Source organism: Asterias amurensis, chromosome 13, assembly GCF_032118995.1.
Source record: "Asterias amurensis chromosome 13, ASM3211899v1".
NCBI lineage: Eukaryota > Metazoa > Echinodermata > Asteroidea > Forcipulatida > Asteriidae > Asterias > Asterias amurensis.
Genome location: NC_092660.1, coordinates 18162464 through 18185103, shown reverse-complemented (window position 1 = coordinate 18185103; position 22640 = coordinate 18162464). Strand labels below are relative to the sequence as shown.

At 38.9% G+C, this 22640-nt stretch overlaps 2 protein-coding genes and 1 long non-coding RNA gene across 3 annotated transcripts; 1 reads left to right on the top strand and 2 right to left on the bottom strand.

Annotated features, from left to right (window-relative positions):
• Positions 1-189: 189 nt before the first annotated feature.
• On the bottom strand, positions 190-12652 carry LOC139946380 (putative amidohydrolase YtcJ). The gene is made up of 6 exons (XM_071944023.1): positions 12423-12652; positions 10684-10927; positions 4393-4672; positions 3680-4122; positions 3214-3447; positions 190-2828 (listed from the first exon to the last, which is right to left on the bottom strand). The coding sequence occupies exons 1-6, from the start codon at positions 12650-12652 to the stop codon at positions 2397-2399; spliced, it is 1863 nt and encodes a 620-aa protein (XP_071800124.1). The 3' UTR covers positions 190-2396.
• Positions 5908-8397, top strand: LOC139946411 (uncharacterized). The gene is made up of 3 exons (XR_011787234.1): positions 5908-6058; positions 6801-6886; positions 7259-8397. It is a non-coding gene; the product is annotated as an uncharacterized lncRNA (long non-coding RNA).
• A 3804-nt stretch (positions 12653-16456) lies between the features above and the next one.
• Positions 16457-22583, bottom strand: LOC139946390 (4-galactosyl-N-acetylglucosaminide 3-alpha-L-fucosyltransferase FUT6-like). Its single transcript, XM_071944034.1, has 3 exons — positions 22067-22583; positions 18630-18690; positions 16457-17748 (listed from the first exon to the last, which is right to left on the bottom strand). Exon 3 carries the CDS (start codon positions 17689-17691, stop codon positions 16465-16467), a length of 1227 nt encoding a protein of 408 aa, XP_071800135.1. The 5' UTR covers positions 17692-17748; positions 18630-18690; positions 22067-22583; the 3' UTR covers positions 16457-16464.
• Between the last annotated feature and the right edge of the window lie 57 nt (positions 22584-22640).

The following is a 22640-nucleotide window of genomic DNA, read 5'->3' as shown; positions in this document are numbered from 1 at the left end:
TTTCCTTTTACCTCGTCGACACAGTCGGCCATTTATGGGAGTCAAATTTTTGACTGTCATAAATAGCCGATCGTGTTAGTTCGCAAAGTAAAAGGAAAACCACGCAACTTCGAGGCAAATGTGTGTGGATCATGATATTCTACTTTTAAAATATCTTTCTAACCATATGCATTTTATAACAAACGGTTACAAACGCTTTTTAAAGACCAACTCGACTGATCCAAGGCAACGTGTTCCTTTAAAAAAATTCTTTAAACTGTTTTTGGGGTTCCCATCAAACAAATGAAATTATCCTGAAATTGTTAAGAAATATATTTAACCAAGTCTTAATCATAGAAACAACACACTCCTCGAAAGCTGACAGCATCAAACACTTTTTTATCTTTTTAAGTCTAAAGTTTCATTTAAAAATCTGCAGGGCTTTATTCAAGTCTCTGTTGTTTGAGTCAGTGTTCTCCCTTTCTAGTCCAAGATCAATCTTGCGTCCTCCAGCACTGATGATTTGATGTGTTCCGATTTTACGATTTCATAACACTTTGAGTCTTTAATATGTATCTCTAATTGATAATATACACATTGGGTTAAAGGCACTGGACACTATGGTAATTTACTCAAAATAATTTTTACCATAAAAACTTACTTGGTAACAAGCAATGGGGAGAGGTTAGTATAAAACATTGTGAGAAATGGCTCCCTCTGAAGTAACGTTTTTGAGAAAGAGGTGATTGTTCCCTCAAATATTAAAAGACTTCAGACCTGAAGCTTTATTAGGCATCTGATTTTCTGACAGCACACAAATTTATGCAACAAAGTTGTTTTTTCTTTCAAATTTTTGCAGATTTTTTATTTTATGCGTTTGTTCGGATACATCAAGTGATTATCTTTGACAATGATCAAAGATGTCCAGTGCCTTCAACATATATTTTGTATGGTCAAATTGCACAAAATAACAGACAAATCTCTGACGTTTCTACTAAAAGGAGAGTGATGCAGATAATTGTTTTCCATGATTAGGAAAAATTATTTTGCTCCTCAGGTATGGTACCTCAAAAATAATATTTATTTGTATATTACTAACAGTATTTCATTATGTCTGAGTGAATATAGCTGGTATGATTACATATAAACAGAACATTTTTATCACATGTATTAAAAATCAGAGAGAGACTTTTACAAAATGTCCTTCTTGTCTATCCTTAATCGGCTAAGGGGTATTTACCATGGTCACTGACCAAAGATCATTTGAAGCAAACCAAAATCATAACAAAGGCTCTTTCTAAAGACTGCTTTACAAATGGTCTGTTTACATAGCACGATATATTGGCAGGCATTGGCAAATTTTGGTATCCCTAAATCCTAACCCTATAACCTAAACAAACTGAACTTTAACTCCGATGCGATGCGGGTATCCGTTTTTATCGGAGTATAATATCCAGATCCAGAATAACATGTATTGTTTAAACGTAGCAACAATATAGCTAAGTGTCCTAAAGATTGATTTACAAACTTTCTGCTTACATAGCATTATATATTGGTAAGCATTAACAAATCTTTGCATCCCTAAATCCTAACCATAACCTAACAAAAGATCAGGAACCTTTAAACGTAGCAACAACACAACAAAGTGTCTTTATGAAGACAGCTTTATGTTTACATATCTTGAAATATTGGTAGGCATTGATAAATCTTTGTATCCCTAAATCTTAACCCTAACCTAGCAATTTCAGGTTTAAACGTAGCAACAATATAACAAAGTGTCTTTCTAAAAACTGCTTCACATACAATCTGTTCACGTAGCATAATGTATTATTGGTAGGCATTGAAAAATGTTGGTATCCCTAAATATGGAAGAATAACTAAATCCTAACCCTAACCTAACAAAATATCATGTTTAAACGAAGCAATAACATAACAAAGTGTCTTTCTAAAGAATGATTTATTTCTACCTCCATGCGTTGACAAATCTTTGTTTCCCTAAATCCTAACCCTAACCTATCAAATTGTCATGTTTAAACGAAGCAACATTATAACAAAGTGTCTTTCTAAAAGACTGCTTTATTTCTACCTCCATGCATTGACAAATCTGTGTATTCTAAATCCTAACCCTAACCTAGCGAAGGATCAAGTTTAAAAATAGCAACAAAACAAAATGCCTATCTAAAGACCGCTTTTCCAATCTGTTTACATAGCATGGTATAATTATTGGTATACATTGTAGGCGCTGGCACTTTTAAAAAAATCTTCTAAAGACTGCTTTACAAACAATATGTTTACATATCATGAAATATTGGTATAGGCATTATCAAATCTTGGTATCACTAAACCCTAACCTAGCAAAAGATTAAATGGATAGTTGCAACTAGCTCCCTGCTTTTAATTACCACAAGGCATAACTGTTACAATGCCTTTAGTTCGCTGGACCACCCCCATTGATCCTGCGCACATGTAGCTTCTCTTGGGTTGTCATGTCGACGCACAAGTATCTGGAAGTCAGTCTTAGGAAGGTTTTGGAATTCAGCAAGTTTATTGCGGCAGCCATTGAGAAATGTCTCAATGACTTGAATCCTCTCCAAGTTGACTGGTTCCACATTGTACGGGTTCTCAGACAGCACCACCAGGTCGGCCTTCTTGCCCACTGTGATGCTACCCACCTCTTTCTCCTTGTGAAGCTGCCATGCCGCGTTGACGGTGTAGGCCTTGAGAGCCTCGTCGATGGACACGCGGTACTCCGGGCCGTATGGGGTGTTGGGGTGGTCCCTCTCGCAGCGGGTTATGGCTGTTTTCATGTTGGCGAAGGGTGTGGCTTGGCCAGGAAATGTTGGCTGGTCCTTATGGGGAGAGAGCAGAATGAATTCAAAAGATTATCAACTTAGAAGGGTTTAGCGGGTGGAGAGCGCATGGTCTCTCCTTGGTTGAATTTTGTATGGTTGTAGAAAGGTTTGCGGTAACACCAGGTAATGATCCTATCTCTACATGAGTTGGGGTGGTTCTGAAATGAACCGTTGGTTTCAACTCGACGCTTCGATCAGTATGCTCTGATCGTCTTCTGGAGAAAGCCTGGGTATAGTTGGCTGGGTTGGGTTGCAACGTGGAGAGTATGGGTTTGGGAGGTACTATAGTAGGTTGTTGGAGTGGAATAGGTTTAATGTGGGTGTATATAGACACTGGGCAGGGTTGGGTTTGGTCAGGTTGAGTCCTGTGGTAGGTTTATACCTGGTGAATTGTCCAAGTAACGTCACTCTTTGTTGCCTCGGAAAGTGGAGTCCAGCGATTGACTCTACTTTCGCCGAAGATACCATCCTTGAAGGTCAACCCGTAGAAGCGAAGTTGATCCACAAAGAATGACAAGGCAAGTTTGATCTTGCCAGCTCTGGCGATCTGTCCTTGGGTCGCGAGGCCAAGATGCTCCATACGATGGCGCATAGTACACGGATCATTGGCCAAGACCTTCAAGACAAAGAAACGTAACAAATCAAATCCTACTACCTGTTCTGACTCTTTCTACACAAAGTTGAGTCTCATAGTTTGCTATTGGTTTAGACCCACCACTATTCTTTCAGATGATGATTTTTTCTTAGCCAATCTTCTTGAAAATGCGATGTTCCTTGTCAAAAGTTTCTTGTCAAAAGTTTCTTGTATGCATAACTTATAATTACAAAAACAATTCCGAAGACTTTACCTCCTCGTAACATTTCAGGACTTGTTCGATAGCTCGTTCCCCATGGCTGTGAATTGCAATCTGCTTTTCTTCTATGTGGCACCTTCTGATTGTGTCCAACATAGCCTTCTTGTCATAATTTAGGATGCCGTACCCTGGTGCTGGGGGAAAGCCAAGGGTTTCAGCCAGATGGGTGTGCAGGTAGGGCTCACGTACTGCTGAGGTGCCGGTGTGCGGGGAGCCATCAGCGATGATCTTCACGCCTGCCTCCCAGAGCTTGTCGTTGTACTTGCCAATGCTGGGCACTTCAGCACCGGACTTGCCCAGCCTGTCGGCATCTTCGCTGTAAGAGTTGAACCTTGGACAACATGATGGTGGAGGCGCCAAATTTGATTTGGTCTTCGACCCCGAGGCCTCCGACTCCAAACGACAATCTTCCACTGGGTGTATGAGCCGATATAGTGCTACCATAGAAAAGAAAGAAAAAAACATTTGCAAAGAAGGCAAAAGCAATTAAAGTTTGGCATACTGTGACATCAAACCTGATACCTGGACTCTTCGTGAAATCAGCCTGGGGACGCAAACGAGCCGCAGCCGTGGTTTCGAAAAGGGCCTATAGACGTCTTCGACGCGACAAATTGAACACAAAATAAATTTCGTGTGGTGTTGGAGCCGTCGACGACTAAACGGTCAGATTCGTCAAAATCAACACGTGTAAGTTAAGTTACTCTTACCGAGTCGGATTGGACACTTTTCTGAGTCAGAGACTGTCTTCAAAAACCTATCATAGGCTGGATTGGGTGTGTACGCCAGTTCCGTGACGGTAGTAAAGCCCACTGAAGCATAGTAGCGCCACTGTTTCCAGACTGACTCTTCGATCTCGGCTTGGCTTGGAGGGGGTTTCTTTCCTATGACGCCCATAAAAGCAGGCGGCTCGAGAAGCTGTCCGGTGAGGTTGCCCTCTTCGTCTTTGACGTAAGTCCCACCGTTAGGCTGAGGTGTGTCATTATTAACCTGTGGAAAATCATCAATGTTTTTTAATAAGATATCGCTTAAAGAGAAGGTATACGTTTGGTAATTACTAAAAACAAATATTAACTTAAAAACTGACTTGGTAACGAGCATTATACAACATTGTGGGAAACGACTCCCTCTGAAGTAACGTAGTTTTTGGGAAAGGTAATTTCCCACTAAAATATTAAAGGCATCTAGCTAGAAGTCTTTTATTCTTATCTGAAAGCACACAAATTAGTCCAACAAGGGTGATTTTTGTCGCCACTTCGAAGACCGATTGAGCCCAAATTTTCACAGGCTTGTTAGTTTATGGTTAAGATGGGATAGTACACCAAGTGAGAAGAATGGTCTTTGACAATTACCAAACTTGTACCTTCTCTTTAACATCACAAGGCCACTGGCGGACCCTCTTCATTCAAGGTGAGGGCTACCCAGCAAACACGTAACGTCATCGTAACGTTACTGTGAAGTTGTATTTTGGTAATGTTGCTTCCAAACTAAAACACAACTAACCTACAACGTTGCCAAAAGGTTGCAGTTTGGTCTTGTTACACAATGACATAAATACAACGTTATAAAAACGTTATGTTTTAACATCGTATAAAAACGTCCTGTGAATATTGTTATGCAACGTTGTCAGAAGGTTTTGGTTTCGTCACGTTACTCCATAACTTAGATACAACTTTTGTCTAACGTTTTTTAAACGTCATATACAAACGTTATGTGAATGTTCTGTGCAAAACGTTATCTGAGAGTTGTGGCTTTGTGTTTTCACAACGTCTTAATAAAGTCACTTTAGCTTTGTTTGGCAACGTTGCTTGAATGTTGTACCTTCGTCAGGTTATTTGGCAACGTACAACTAACGTTGCAACGACGTAGTTTTCATCGTCTGATAATGGGACGTTGTGGAAACTTGTTTTAACAAAGTTACCGAACAGTGTTTTGACAGTTCACTGGCATGTGTCGCACGACGTGTATCCTCGGGGCACGTGGGCAACGTACAGATATAACGTTGTATCAACGTTGTACCACGAGGCAGATGGCCGCGGTCATGCAGAAATCCTCTGCAAAACGTTTTCAATAAAAAATAATCCTTTTTTATTATATTATTATTTTATGGTAATACTATATAAATAAAAAAAATAAAGACACTCATATAGGTGTTAGTAAAGAACAAAAAGATTAATAATAAAAAACTTCATACAATTATTAAAAAAGTAAATTCTCATATAAAGTACGAGGCTACAATCCGCGCGGAGGATTGTGGGGGATTGTTCAAATGTTATGCTGCACTTCCGCCGTTCAACCGTCGTATTCTTCTCCTAGCCTGTACGTTACGCCGACCAAATTTACATCGGTTGTTAAGTTGTCATCTTCTCGACAATGGTAAGTATTATACATACAAAAACTCACTTTATCTTGTTGTGTTTTCCGTAAAAAAGCAAGTATTTTCTTTGGTTATCACGATTGTCTATATATGTCATCATTCATGTACGTCGTATGTACATCTCCAGACAACAATACAATGAGACATTTTTACACATACAATGGCAGAGGTAGCTAGAATACGGCCAACCAATCTTCGTGTTTAGTCTTCCTCCGTGCTCTTTGACACCAGTTTACTCTGTATCCTTTGTCCCAGAGTAGAATAATTGTGAACCACAGATTTTTGAGGAAAATTGACTGCTTTTCGACGCCATGATGTTTAATTTAATATATTATTATGCTTACTTATGAGGGCACCAATTTGTGTGTGTTACTGTTATTGTGCTTTCCACAAATCAGCTACGGTAAAAGGAAAAGTATTTCATCAATTTATATATACAATTAATATTGTTGAAGGAGTAGTTAAGGGGTAACTGAAAGGAACCAACATTTGTATTTTTTTCAGAAAGCATATATGGAATAGTGAAGCATGATTGATGCTTTTTTAATGTTGATTGATTTACCTTTTTTTAATGAAACGGCAGCATTTAAAAAAAGGTTTGTTGATCAATTACAGTTAATTTTGTTAGCTGATACAAACAATATGTGGGTAGAAGGAATGAAAATGCTTAGTTTTACCATTTCAAATGACCACCCCAATTACTTTATGTTTTTCTTAAAAATGTTTTTGTTTTACTTTTAGGAGCTTGCTGAAAAAGTTAGAGGAGGCCATCTCATCTTCTTGACACCTAAAAATTTCCCCACAACAAAAGTTGGGCCCAAGTACAGGTGAGTGAATTACATGTGCATGATGTAGCTTTGTATGTGAAATACTCTCAATAGAAATGTTGGCAACGCCTAATATATTGTAAAAAAAAACTAGATAGCTTGAAGACAAAAGGTATTCACTATCCTATACAAAGATTAATGGAACATGTTTTCAGTCCATAGACATTTTGATATTGTGCAGGTACATATGGACAGTTATGTTTCACGATGTATACATTAGAAAATAACAATGTCAAACTCGTTCTTGTTGACCCGACATGGATGAACCGATATACATGTGTACATTGATAAAGGAAATACATGTACACATTTTGTGGGAAAGGTCAAAATGACTCAATTTTCTCTTTGTTTCACATTTTCTTTTACATTTAGGAACTTTGTTGAGGAATACCTACCTTTTCGGATGTGGTGACCCTTGGTGATTCTGACTAATCCATCGACAATTTTGCCGTGTACCACTTGCTGCCTGCTATCCTTTTTTCCCCAAACCCTTTTTAACATTTTATCTCAAAGCTGAGCTTTTGTTACTGATTTTAAAACGTAGATGCACTAAATGAAGAAATTTAAACAAGAACAGTATTTAACATTATTCAATATGTTCAAAAAAGTTCTAAATTCAACATTCCTCCTCAACAATTTTGCCATTCACACTGGATTTTGCTCCATCCAAATGTAAAAAAAACAAAAACAATTTGTGTGGGAATTCATTAGAATGGCACTGTATTTTTACTTTTGAAATCTGAAGACAATTGGAACTGTGTTTAAAGTTAACTTCAAAAACGTTTGTTTTCAAAGGGTTATACATTTGGCAATAAAATTACCTGGTAAGAAACATTTTGAGAAACAGTTCACTTTGAAGTAATGTGGTTTTGGAAAAACATTTTGAAGCTGATGAGTGTTTCTGCCAGAAACGCTTCTCAGATTGGGTGTTCAAATTGCAGACTATATACTCTTCCCACATGAATTTTCACAGGTTAGTTTTATGGTACGATGTATCTACAACTAGATTTGAACAAGCAGTGAGTTTCAGTAACAATGGTATGGAACTTACTGTATGTGTATATAATATAATATATACATGTAGATAAATACAATAAAACTAACCCTCTGTGAATATTTCACTTCAAAAGATGTTTGTGTTTTGGAGATTTCACCGGGAAAAAACAGGACGATTATTTCCACACAGGAAGAATATTTCTTAGATCTAAATTTTGGGGAATAAAAAGTGATCTATTTTTTCTATAACCGGAGAACTTCGAAGTTAAACGCTTCTCAAAATGCATTACACTACCTACAGCTGCTGAACTTCTGACAATACAGTTGTTTTTTATTGCCTTGAATTTGTAGAGTCATTGCCAAACGTATACAGACCATTTAACTGTAAATCTCCATCTTTGCCATTTTTATTATACAACGCATTTTGAGTTATATTTAACCATGCTTTAAAGTTTTGCTGTCTTTTCTATGAAATGATTTGTATGCAATTAAAGATGTTAAGAGAGCCAAAAGCACTTTTGGTATGCATGTGTCTTGATTTGTTGTGATAAATTTACATTTATTTAAAGCATTTAATAACGTTTTTATAACGTTGGGTTTTTCCTGTTGATGACGTTATATAAATACGTCACAATCACGTTCAGAAATAACTTTATCAAAACGTGAAGATTTAACGTTTTCACAACGTTATTATATTACGTCATGACGCGACGTTATCTAGACGTTGACAAAACTCCACACTTATCCGTCCGTACAACGTTAAATAAAAACGTTCTCCCAACATTCAAATAACGTCGTAGCGACGTTCAGGGCACGTTATTATGTTTGCTGGGTACCCTTAAAGGCAGTGGACACTATTGGTAATTACTCAAAATAATTATTAACATAAAACCTTACTTGGTGACGAGCAGTGGGGAGAGGTTGGTGGTATAAAACAATGTGAGAAACGGCTCCCTCTGAAGTGCCATAGTTTTCGAGAAATTAAGTAACTTTCCACGAATTTGATTTCGAGACCTCAAGTTTAGAACTTGAGGTCTCGAAATCAACCATCTAAACGCCGAAACTTCGTGTGACAAGGGTGTTTTTTTTTCTTTCATTATTATCACGCAACTTCGATGACCGATTGAGCTCAAATTTTCACATGTTAGTTATTTTATGCATATGTTGAGATACACCAACTGTGAAGGCTAGTCTTTGACAATAACCAATAGTGTCCACTGCCTTTAACTGATTTAGGCCGTCGACCAAATCAACTGCCACCAGGGCCACGTTGCCACACCCTACTCCTGGAGCTTACACTCTAAATTACAAGGATTTAAATTTAAATCCACAGGATTAAATTTTAAATCTTTCAAGGATTGTCGTTAGGGACCAATCAGCGTGGATTTAAAATTAATCTTTCAAAAGATTAAAACAATTAGTCTTTGGAGGATTAATTTAATCAATCCCAGTGGATTTATTTTTTTCAAATCTTTACAGATTTAACCTTCACCCGTTGAATGATTTAAACCTAGATGCTAGCAATCTTTTTGGATTCATTTCTAATCTGCCTTGGGGTTAACACATTAAACACGTTTCTGAACCAGCAGGAAAAACAAAACAAAGTAAAAACAACAGTTTTAAAATATTTGCCTTCAAAATGTTATGTTCAAATATACAAGTTAAATAATACACATAGTTTCGACAATAAACCTCGACATACATTTTACCTATGTTGTCCATAAACATGAAAAGTTCTTTTTTGTGGCTACATGTTTATCACTCAAGGGTTAAATCTGCAATTTCATTCAACAATTCTAAGAAGATTCGAGTGGTTGTTAACCAGTTGTTTACAGCCTCTGGGCACATTTGAGAGATTTATTTTAAAACAAAACAATTTGTTTGTTTCCTAGATAGGGTGAGCATGGACAGTCTAGTTACGACACTAGCTTTATTTCAAATAACTTGTTTTAAAAAAAAGATATTGCCACAAACAATTTGTTAAATGCTTTTGAAATAACTAATGCACTACCTTTCTCCTACAAATTATTTATTTTAAGCAAAACTGTATGCTGTATCCAAGGGAATGCCACTTCAAATTAGATTTGTGAATTATGTTTGATATCAGTTGGATAACCGGATTTCATTGCAGCAAGGATCTCCAAAGTTGTTGGTTTTTCAGAATAGTCTCACCCACACTCAAAATAACGGATTTTAAGAACTTATCAAACGTTTCAACTACTGACGACCCCCCCCCCCCCCACACTAACGGGAATGCAATCCAGACAAAAGACAAACTGCTTCAGCTTTCTCTCAGGGAAGATGTTCAGTGTTAAATCCCCTTCAGTCAGAAGGATGTAATTGGCGTGGGTATCATTATCCACGGTACCATTATCCACTAGGAGCCTGGCTGGTAGAGCAAGAGCCATACACTCCAAACGGGAAATAAGTTTAATTTATTTCTCATCAAATGACTTGAGTGAACGAAACTTCGCTTGAGGTTAAATTCGAGTTGAGTTGGTTACTCCAGAATAGGATACCACGAGATACAATGTTATTTTTGTACTTAAAAGAAACTTAAGATGGCGAAATTCTGAGATGACGCCAACTTTAAAAGTAGTTTTGCGATATAAAACTTACTTCGACCTGCAAATGTGTATAATATGCGAAGTTTGACGTCCCAACTTCGCAACGAAATATTTTCTTATACGCATTCAGTTGAAATGTTGGCAACTCGCAGCGGGTGCAGGGGAGTGTGACAAATTCACGTCAAATTCACATCGCATTCGCAGGAAGTATGAATCGAGCTTAAAGACACTCACGTTTGCCAGTTTCAGAGCTTCACTATTAACCCAAGCAACATGACCGCTCTGTCCGACCACTGCCATCGGAATGTTGGAGGGGAACTTATCGTCCAGGTAGGCGGCGCTAAGCGTCGGAAGGTCGGGCACGAGCTCTGGATCCCAACCGAAAAACAAACCCCATTTGGGGTTTTCTCGGACACCAGCAAGTGCCTTCATTTCTTTCTCCATGACTTCAAGAATCCCCGGGTTACCATGGTAGCTCCTTCAATAAAAATGGACATGTTGATCAGTAGGTTTGAAACTTTGCATGGTGGGAATACAATATGGAAAGGTTTGTGGTATCACGATCAGAGCCTGATCGAAACGTCGAGTTGAAACCAACGGTTATTTTCAGAACCACCCCAACTCATTTAGAGATAGTCATTAGGCCTACATGGTGTTATCGCAAACCTTTCCATACAAGTAGATTGTTCATTTCAAATGAATTCAAGTATAAGTAACTTCGTCACTAAAGGCCCCGTACTGATAATTACTCAAAATATTTGTTAGCCTAAAAACGTACCTGTAACGAACAAGGGAGAACTGTTGATTGTGAGGAATGGCTTCATCTGAAGTAACGTAGTTTTTTTTTAAAGAGGTTATTTCTCACTCAAAAATCATAAAAAGGCATATTTGATTAGGCATCTCACAGCACACGAATTTGTGCAAGGGTGTTTTTTCTTTCATTATTCTCTTTCAACTTCGATGACCAATTAATGACCAAAATTTTCGCAGAGTTGTATTTCATTCATAATGTTGGGATAACCGTGAGAAATACTGGTCTTTGACAATTACCAAAGGTGTCCAGTGCCTCTTTAGTTTCCCACCAGGCGCACATGACGTCAGTCTTTAAAGTTCGTTGGTTTGAAAAAGAGACCCTTTATATATCCCTTCCGGTCGGGTTGGGCATTCCACGGAAGCCATGGCCTACGTTGCCTCATGGTCTTGGCCTTGGTGCCCTTAGAGGTTTTCCATAGCGTTTCCAATGAGAATGCCCATTCGGCAAAAAGAAAATGACCTGTCCTTCTCAAAGATGAAACTCAAAGCCTGCCGTGCCGCCGTAAAATTCTTCAAGTTTTTTTTTTTATGCAAGTCGCCAGACACACAAGGCCTGAAAGCCACTTCAAGATGTGGGCTACAATCGTTTTTTCCAGAGGCCGTTGCCACCTACTCATAGGGGTGGCTGAAACAGGGTTACCCCTTTTACAGTCCATACGGATGTAGGCTTGGGTATGATCAGTCCGAAGTTGGTTCTATCCTTATGGAAATTTTACAATAGGCCTTATATATCCTCCGTGTTAAAGACAGTGGACACTATTGGTAATTGTCAAAGACCAGCCTTCATAGTTGGTGTATCTGAACATATGCATAAAATAACTAACCTGTGAAAATTTGAGCTCAATCGGTCGTCAAAGTTGTGAGATAATAATGAAAGAAGAAAACACCCTTGCCACACGAAGTTGTGTGCGTTTAGATGGTTGATTTCGAGGCCTCAAATTCTAAATCTGAGGTCTCGAAATCAAATTCGTTGAAAATTACTTCTTTCTCGAAAACTATGGCACTTCAGAGGGAGCCGTTTCTCACAATGTTTTATACCATCAACCTCTCGTGAGGTTTTATGCTAATAATTATTTTTGAGTCATTACCAATAGTGTCCACTGCCTTTAACCTGTATAAAAAATACTTAATAATAAAATATATAAAAATAATAGTAATACCTGTAATTGACACCGCTTATGTTGATGAACTGGCTGTTTGTCTGGGCAGTAATGATGGCGTGTTGGTGCGGCTCAATGAACCCGGGCATCAGGGTCTGCCTGTTAAGGTAGATCATCTTTGTCTTAATACCTCCATTGAATGAGAAGACGTCTTCCATCGTCCCCACGGCGACGATCTTCTCCTCCCTGATGGCAATGGCTTCAGCTGTGGCCTGGTTATCTTCATCCATCGTCAAGATGCTCCCTCCGAACAGAATATAATCTGCCTTTACTTTTTTGGGAGGCATTTTTTAACTGACTCGAGGTTGACACCGTTCGTATAATCGCGTACGTATAAACGTCTCGAACAGTCCTAAATCGAAGGCTAGAACAGGAATAAGACGCACCTAGCCTACGTTGAATAAAACTTTGAACATTTATATACGTCAATTTATTGGTATAAAACTGACACGGGCTTTTGGAGTTGTATATCAAAAGGTGTTTTTTACTTCGCAGACTCCCAGATAATTGTTTACAATGGTGTGTTAACTCAACCGTGAGCGGGCGAGCGAGTGAATGAGGAAGCAGCTTTTATGTCAAAATGCCACTGTCGGCTTCGCGCTTGCTTTTAAATACCTAATCAAAAAGTGCTTAAAGGGAGGGTATACTACCTATTGTATCTTTACAAAAGTTTGACTTTCAGCACTGTAGATGTTGATAATGTATATCATATTTTTTGAGATTTGCATTCAAAAAAAGAATGTGGTTGTAGGGAGAGGGATTCAACAATAATTATTTCTAATAGATGTTACTTTTTTTTTTTTTTTTTTTTTTTACCCACACACCGATGTACGGACTATGTTAGCACTGTTTACTCAATACTCAATACTTCCCCGCATCCTGTGAAAAAAAATATCACAGGCATGTTACTCAAGTTACCCTTGCAATTCTAGAGCAGTGTCTTACCAACTAGACTACCGATAGGTAGAGGCAGTTCGAATCCTATGTTTTGGCAGCGGGTAGGCCTACCACAATGATATAAAGAGATGGTAAATTTGCATCGGGAATAAAGAATATTATCACAATCTGTTTCTGCTCTATCGTTTCTTGGATTGTTTCCCCAATTATTACGGATTATTCTTCCCGCTGTGGACAAAGCCCCTGAAGCTTTCCTGCGATATCTCAAAAACGCTCCCGCCTAATTTGATGAACGGTTCCAACAAAAAGGAAGACAACCCTACCTTTAAAGTTAGAAAGTTTCGGGTTCCTATTTTTGAACATTTAATAGCTTCTTTTTGAAGTAGGCCCTGTGAGTTTCATATCACAGGCTGGCTTTGGTAGTTTCCAAGTTAGCTAAAGTTGATGAGTAGCTTAATCGCTTTTGAAAATCTAGTCAAGAGCGCAGGTATAGCTGGGTCAACCACTTGACCATTCTATCATTAGAATATTGTTATGGCGATACAAACTGACTCGCTCAAAATGGTTTCGTTTACTGTTCCAAATGTGCTGATAATGATAAAACAGGTGGCAGGTTTAAAGGCAGTGGACACTATTGGTAAATTGCTCAAAATAATTGTTAGCATAAAACATACTTGGTAATGAGCAATGGAGAGCTGTTGATAGTATAAAACATTGTGATCAACGGCTCCCTCTGAACGTATAGTTTTTTTAGAACGAGGAAATTCTCACTCAATGTTTAAAAGACTTCAGGCCTGAAGCCTTGCATCAGAAAGGACACGAAGTGTGCAACAAGTTAATTATTATAAGTGTATTATTGTGTGTTTTTTCTTTCGTCATTCGCTCTTGCAACTTCGATGAGTCAAAATTTTAACAGAAATTGTTATTTTATGCATAAATGTTGTGAGATTAGGCTACTGATGTGGTGGATTTCACAAAGAGTTAGGACTAGTCTTATCTCGAGTTAGGATGAGTTACTCGTCCTAACTTAGGACTAGCTGTACGTCTTTGTTATCTCTTAGGACTAGTCCTAAGTAGACTAGTCCTAAATCTTTGTGAAACCGACCCCGGTCTTTGACAATATTACCAAAAGTGGCCAGTGTCTTTAACCAACTGTAATTATTATTCGCACAATATCAGATCCGGTGTTGAAAGTTGTGAAGTGGTCTTCGCAACTTGTTTTTTGTTTGCTCTCTTCTTTTTCTCGTTGTTTTAATTCTTCAATGATAATCTGAACAACGGCCAGTCCGCTTGTTTTTTCCACTCAAAATTATAGTGGTTATAACAATTTCACACGTTCACAACTGAAAGCTGGCGGACTTTCAAGGAGTCCAGCCGGATACAATTATGACAAATCAGCCAGTATCACTTTTGCTCAGTGCAACTTTAACCGTACGTACGTGCCTGACGTGAATTTTAATTAATGAGGCCCTCGTATAGACGATGTGACCTGTGACATCACATGTCTACAAAAGAGCCACTGATTCTGGACTTCCTGCAGGCAAAATTTGTACACAGACTAATGGACGAAAACATCAAATCTTATGTTTTATGGGTATCATCCCACTATCAACTTTTGATATGATGGGGGCACATCTCAAAACTTGTCCAGCTTTTACTTTAAATTCATAACTCTTGGATAATGTGGGAATTATGACACATGTCAACTTTCCCATAATATTATTACCTTGCCTGCCAGAATACAAAGAATGTACAAGGTCACACTAAGTTCACATGGTATAGAAGTAGGCCTACATCATCCGATATAATGTTCCGCACCTCACCATTTTCCCCATCGTTTTTTTTCCCTCTGAATCCCCGGGTGGGAGACGGAGTCTCCTGTCACACACGCCAGTGAGAATCGGGTGCTCGCCGTGTGGCCACACCTCGCTACTACGGTATGATGGCAAACAAAGTTGCCTTTTCACGACTTCCCGATTCCTGGGGTAGCTTATAGATACATGCATTACGTTTTTGATAATGTAATTTATTCAGGTGGAAGAAAGAAGAAAAAGAATGGATAATTTTCCGTATGGCGCCACCACTTTTTCACTAATTTTTATAAAAATGGATATATTAATCGGGTAAATTAGATACTATATTACTTTATTTCAAATGAAAAAGTGGTGGCGCTACACGGAAACTTTTCCATTAGAAGAAGAAGAGGACGATGAACCATTTTTACATCGACGAGTCTCACGTGGTCTTAGCCCAGGTTGGACTCCTCCGTTGGAGGGCTAACGTGGTCTTTACTTTCAGTTTCACCATTTTTTTTGTTTTAACCGCCTACAGTTAAATAAAATCCAATAATCTCGACGGGGGGGGGGGTGATACCAAAGAGACTTACCTTACACCGGTGTCCTATAAGCACTCTATGCTCAGTGCTTTCCCGGGTCCCAAGGAAAAATCAGACATTTTAACACTCGGACAGGATTCGAACCCTCGCGCCTCTCCATTTTTGCAGTCCGTAAAGCGTCAACCACTCACCTGTCATAGCGCCACCGTACGCCTTAAAGTGGCCAATCTTCGGTCACGGTTTGTTGAATTTTGCTGGAAAAGGGGGATTGCTTGCACTATAATTGGTTCTTTTTTGTTCACAAAGTAGAATATATTACCTCTATGTATAGATTTGCTAAAATATTGAACTTATCAAGGTCTCTTTTTGAAATGTATAGAGAAGAAGTGCGAACAATATTGTTTAAAACGGCTGGAAATGATAATCGGGCACCATATGGAGGCCCAGAGTGAAAGTTGGGCAGAGGTTATATAGGATTTTGGTGGTGGGGGAACTCTAAATTTAGAAATGATGTCACACAGAAATAATATAAGATCGGTGACATCATTACCTAGAAGTGGGATGATGTAATGGTCAACGGGGGGGGGGGGTAAGGGTGGGTGGTCAGGAATGTGAGGGGGGGGGGCTAACACTGGACATGGGCTGACAGAGGATATGGGCCACCTGTTGAAGTGTAAACAACTATTTTGGGAATTGTACTCTAGAGATAAAATAGTGGGAATACATCCTTACAATAGCAACCAATCAATTACCTTACTTTAAAAAACTTTTTTGAACTTCAAAGTTTCCCTTGTTGCTTTTGATTTTGGTTTACCAAGGTACCCATTTTACACCGTAAGCGGAAACTGATCGACCTTTGTTAGGCGGAGGCCTACACGATCTTGCGAATTGGCTGTTTCCAACCAGTACTCTCTTCAACTCTCCCCGTTTAACTTTCTCTATTATCGGTATAACTTGATCGCACCAGACGGGAGGATCGTGTGCATTCCCATATCGAACGGAACCCTTGTACCGCCATTCGAAAAACTGGGCATACAATTCGGGTTTAGAGTCCAACAGTCTTAGGTAATTAGCGAGTTCTTGCAAGTTCTTGTAATCACCGACGTAAATGAAGGAGTTGGGCGGTGCAAATTCCTCGTAAACTTTTCTCGTGGGACCATTGACGATCGGGACGACCCCTCGCTGGAGCGCTTTAATCCAGAGTTTCTCCGTGATGTAGTCACCGCACTCTGCATTCTCTAGTGACAGATAGAACTTATATTGCCTCAACAAGTCATCGTCACATTTCTTTGTTCGTGGGCATTTTAGGTTTCCGCATCCTCCGTACATATCGACGTGGATAACCTTATTCAGTGCTTGTACAAAGGCAGTCCTTGGCCAGGAAGTGCCGTGACAGTTACTGGCCATCCATGCAACCAATTTGTTCTTTCCTGCAACCCATTCTTCGGGTGATTTTGTCCGATTAGTCATGGGCATCCCTGTTCGGTAAATTCCTAACGGGACGCTTATGTCGGAGCCCCTGTGGTATGTCCAGGTTGCGTGAACGGATAGGCGGTTGATTGGGAAACCTCTTTCCCGTGCGTTTGAAATCGGGGATTCCATCGAGAAATAAATCCACGTCTGTTTGGGGTTTGCTGGTGCAGGAAGGGGTTTTGGAATTTGGCTTTTCGCTATATGGAAGACAACTGCGTCCATTCCTTTAAACTTGTTGTTTTCATTGGCGACTATAAGCTCAATGTTGCAGTGATTATCACAGAGTATGTTGGTTTGAGATATTATGTTCAATTTCTTAATTCTTTCATTTGTGTCGTGCACTTGAACCCTGTAATTACATTGGCCCCCTGTAGACGAGTGCATGTGATGATATCTTCTCGCAGTTATAGCTTGATCGCTAGTAAGTAATTTAGTCATATTTGTATTTGTGGGCAACCCTTTGCTGCGGAATCTTCTCACGATAGGTGGTCTATCGTTCACACGAGTGAGATTGTTTGTAATGTGTACAATGTTCTCAACATGTTTGTAGACGCTTGGTAACATCGTCAATAAGTAATATCCAATCAGACCAAAGCTTATAACGCCCAAGAAGATGTCTCTCTAAAGAGGAAAACAAAAAGAGCAATACATTCTTGTAAACCCCAATTTTGCAATTATTGTTGAGAGGGAAGTTAAGGACTTCACACATCAAGTCATATTATTAGGCTCATCATTTTCGTTATAATCTTAAAGGCACTGTACTCGTTTGGTAATTGTCAAAGACCAGTGTTCTCACTTGGTGTGTACCATCATAAACATAAAGTAACAAGCCTATAAAAAATTTGGGCTCAATCGGTCGTCGAAGTTGCGAGATATTAATGATGCTTGATTTCGAGACCTCAACATTGTAAATCAGAGGTCTCGAAATCAAATTCGTGGAAAATTACTTCTTGCTCGAAAACTACATTAATTCAGAGGGTGCCGTTTCTCACAATGTTTTATACTATCAACCTCTCCCCGTTACTCGTTACCTAGAAAGGTTTTTGCTAATAATTATTTTGAGTAAGTACAGTGTCCACTGCCCTTAGTTTCAAACTGTGAGCGTACATTTCTTGCTTGGAGTTTGCTCATCCATTGGGTTGTTCAAAAGGACATCTGAGTGAATATCCTTGCGGAAAAAAGGCAGAAATGAGATAAACAAACATTATTAAAAACGAAATTCGTGAGATTATTATCAATTAAAGTGAGCTCCATATGAAGGTAGAACATCATTTTTATTTCCTATCGCTTACAAAATCACGCCGCACGATAATTCTCCGTTTCGGCATACAACGTACGTTGTACGGTACGAGTTGACTTGGGTACGAGTTGACCTGGGTACGAGTTGACCTAGGTACGAGTTGACTTTGGTACGAGTTGACTTGGGTACAATATTTTGGGTACGAGTTGACTTGGGTACGAGTTGACCTGTTTCGCTTTCCCAGTGCTTTTTTTGTATTTACCTTTCTGTTTAGATGTCACAGAAGAATCCAATCCTTTGTTTTTCTCTGTTCATCACTCCAGCTGCGTACCATGCCAAAAAAATGTACAATGTATTTGTCAAGTGAGTAAATTGAATTGTATAGGAAAGTTACGTGTACTATACAGAATGTGTCTGTGCTTTGTTTTGAGATAAACCCATTAACTGAGGGGGGGGGGGGCGCTTACTTCTAGAAACTATAAAGCTCCCGGCTCAAAGGGGAGCCTTTAAGTTATAGTTTCTAAAAGTAGGGGCGCCGTAATACTTTTAAATAGTCTTGGTTCCAAGACCATTGGTGTTGCGCGGTCACACACAACCAACGTTCCGATTATGCACGGCAAAAACTGTCCACGCTTGTAATGAACGAACGCTAGCGGGCGCTCTGTTTCTCTGATTTACGGATCTCACCATGTCCTGTGCTCACCATGGTCTTGGATATTTGCGAATTGAAGGCGTGGCCAGACTATGTAAATTACTTTTAATGTATGCAATATTCATATCACGTGACGAATTGAAGATGACTATTCAAACTAGATCGAGTCAAAGGTCAATATGATCGGCGGTCTATTTTTAATAATCTTTGCTCAAAGAGTGATTCCGTGGTCATTATAGGCCTATTAAAAGGAAAACAGTGAAATTTTAAGTATAGGTACATATTCAGATTATGGATACGTGACGATTTGAAATCGTAATGGTCAAAAATCGAACGTAAAATTAGCATTCAGAGAGTCCGTGTATCGGACGCTGTATGGCCCCACGGCGTGGAGCAATCGGAACGTGAAATAAGCCTTGTGAAACCGCCCCGTGCCGTGTCTCGTGGGGGTTGGAGGTGTTAAATCCCAGGCGCTATGAACTCCCAGCTTGCGGGTGTCGAATCCGTTGTTTCTTATGATCGCAACGTTCCAATATGCTCCATTTTGATTCATGGCCCCCTAATTTCTTTTTGTTATGAGTTTTCAGGTAATTTTGATGATGTCAAAACGTAGGAATATCGCATATTGTTATATTGACAGTGTTATTGTGTGAGTAGCTTAACAAAATTATGAGAATTTTTTATAAAAGGTTTAAATAAAAATAATGCTACAACAAAATTCCCTCAAAGCATAATTTTGTCAAACAAAGTATTATTTTTTAATTCTGTGAATGAAGAGTTATTTTTGAGGTAATGATTAAACTGGGCAACTAGTGGAATTTAATGACCCGACTATTCGCCTCAAATAACTGGGAGTTGAATAGCAGTAGTCGCCGCTGGACAAGCAATCAAAATTCGAAATTTCTCATGAGTTATTCCAAAAGATATTGTTACGACTACATTCCAAAAAAATGTTATATGGTTACGTTCCAAGCTACGCAGCTACTCGGCTACGTTTACGTTCCAAGATACGCTTAGGTCTACGTTCCTTCAAGTTACACTATAATATCAAAAGGTATGTTTTCAAGCCCGAGTCAAGCTACGCTTACATTCCAAGATACGCAGCTACGTTTACGTTCCAAGATACGCTTAGGTCTACGTTCCTTCAAGTTACACTATAATATCAAAAGGTACGCTTTCAATCCCATGTCAAGTTACGCTTACGTTCCAAGATACGCAGCTACGAATTACGTTCCAAGATATGCTTACGCTCCACCAAAAGATACTGTTACGTTCAAGCTACGCAGCTACTCAGCTACGCTTATACACTCCAAGATACTATTAGGTTACGCTACAATATCAAAAAGTACGCTTTCAATCCCGAGTCAAGCTACGCTTACGTTCCAAGATATGCAGCTACGGTTACGTTTCAAAATACGTTCTCCCAAAGACGCTTTTGAATCCCTCAAGATTTCCTTCCCCCAAGATTAAAAAACTTTCACTGTGAATAACACTACAGTGCCCACCAGTTAATATCTGTTTGGCAGAAAATACTGTACAAAATTTCTTTACTATCCAAAAATTTACTTGGCACTACATTTACTTGGGCACTACAAAATTTCAAATTTAATTAAAAATTGGCTGGCAACCAGTTTCTGCTAAGCAATACTATTTTGTGCTAACTATAAGCAATTGATTGTTTAGCCAATACAGGCTTCATCAGTGTGGGCCCTGGCACGTCGGGAGCATAACGGCACGATCACATTTCAAGCTGCATATCATGGCAATGCAGTAGTCTGGATCTGGACATTATACATAGAAATGTTTGTGCTGGTACCACAAACCTTTCTTTATCGTATTTCCACCCTGTGTCAAAGTTTCAAATCCTACTGATCTGGACATTATTATACTCCGATAAAAACATATATACCCACACACAGAGTAAAGCAAAAGTCATGCAACGGAATTACTGCATGCATTGTACACTACATGCACAACACTGATGAATTATTCATGAGCCAACCGCAACGCAGCCTCTGATTGGCTCCACCGGAAAGTCGGGGGAGATTTGCCGAAAAACAATAAAAAAGTTAAGACCCGTCGTTGCAAATATTCAAGACCATTGTGAGATCTAAATCAGAGAAACAGAGCGCCCGCTAGCGTTCGTTCATTACAAGCGTGGACAGTTTTTGCCGTGCATAATCGGAACGTTGGTTGTGTGTGACCGCGCAACACCAATGGTCTTGGGACCAAGACTAACTTTTAAATTGTTATTGACATCTTTGGTCATACTACCATAGTCTAAAAAAAGAAGCACAGTGCCAGAGTGACTGGGTCTAGTAGTCTTGAGAGATCATATTAGTTGTCCGGGATTAGAAGTATAAACACAGAAAAAAAAAATCGGAAAAGTTTCCGTATGGCGCCACCACTTTTTCATTCGAAATAAAATAATATAGTATCTAATTTACCTGATTGATATATCCCTTTTTGTAAAAATGAGTGAAAAAGTGGTGGCGCCATACGGAAAGTTATCCAAAAAATCACCCCCATTCATACACGAACATAATGTTTGTACATTAATTAATCAGAAAACATTTATGTATCCTTTCTCTTTTTCATTTTCGGAATATGAGATTCCTGTTGCAATAAAAATGAGATTCCTGTTGAGTGCAAGTTTATCACTGCAACCACTGTTAGTGTTACTCTACACTGTACAGTGTTGCAGGATACAGAAATCTTTACCAAAGTGAAAAATGACTGTCATCACTCGACAATGCTTGATAAGGAGTTGTCAATGGATTTATTCTTGTTTTATCTTACAATGTAAGTTACATTGAAGTTGATTTTTATTATAACCACAACAATTATTTCCTTCCTCCCTGTTTGTGTTTGTACTTTGCTACATATAACAACACTTTATTTTACAGTACACTCACTCAAAAATTAGGGCCAATCAAATACATTAGGCCTATTAGCATTACTATTATATTAAATAATTCACGTTAATCATTATTATGTACAGTGACCAGTCACTTTAGTTAATACAGACAGTGAAACAAACAACTTACCGAGCAAGATTTCCACCAAAATGTTTATGTTCTTTGTTGTAGACAAGACAATTTACCAGTTTAACCATAGAGTAAGGGTTTAACTTACTGGTAGATTGAACACTTAAACTTTAAGGTCTAGACGTTCAGCCATTGAAACAGCATGTTTTCTTTTCCCCTGAAATAATTTTGTTCACTTCGAGGTAAGTAGCGAATTGAAAAAGTGTAGTTCACAAATATTAATGAATTTTGGTTCAAACTTTCCGGTAAAATGTAAGATTTAACACCACCATCATGTTCGTGTGTATGGTTTAACTAACAAACGAGTACATGGAGTATGATTGGTGCGCTGGTACTCGGTCTTCCCCCGTAATTGGCTAAACACACAGCGACATGACGAATACCAGTTGTGTGTGATGTAGGATTTCCCCCTGCACACACGTACGTATGTACACACAATGCATAACAACACATTACGGAACTACACGCCAGTACATTGAGTAGGGCTGTGTAGACCCTACACGATACGTGCGGTTGAAATCTCGTCCCATATCGGGCACCATATGTATAAGGTCGCCATATTATTTAGTCGGGT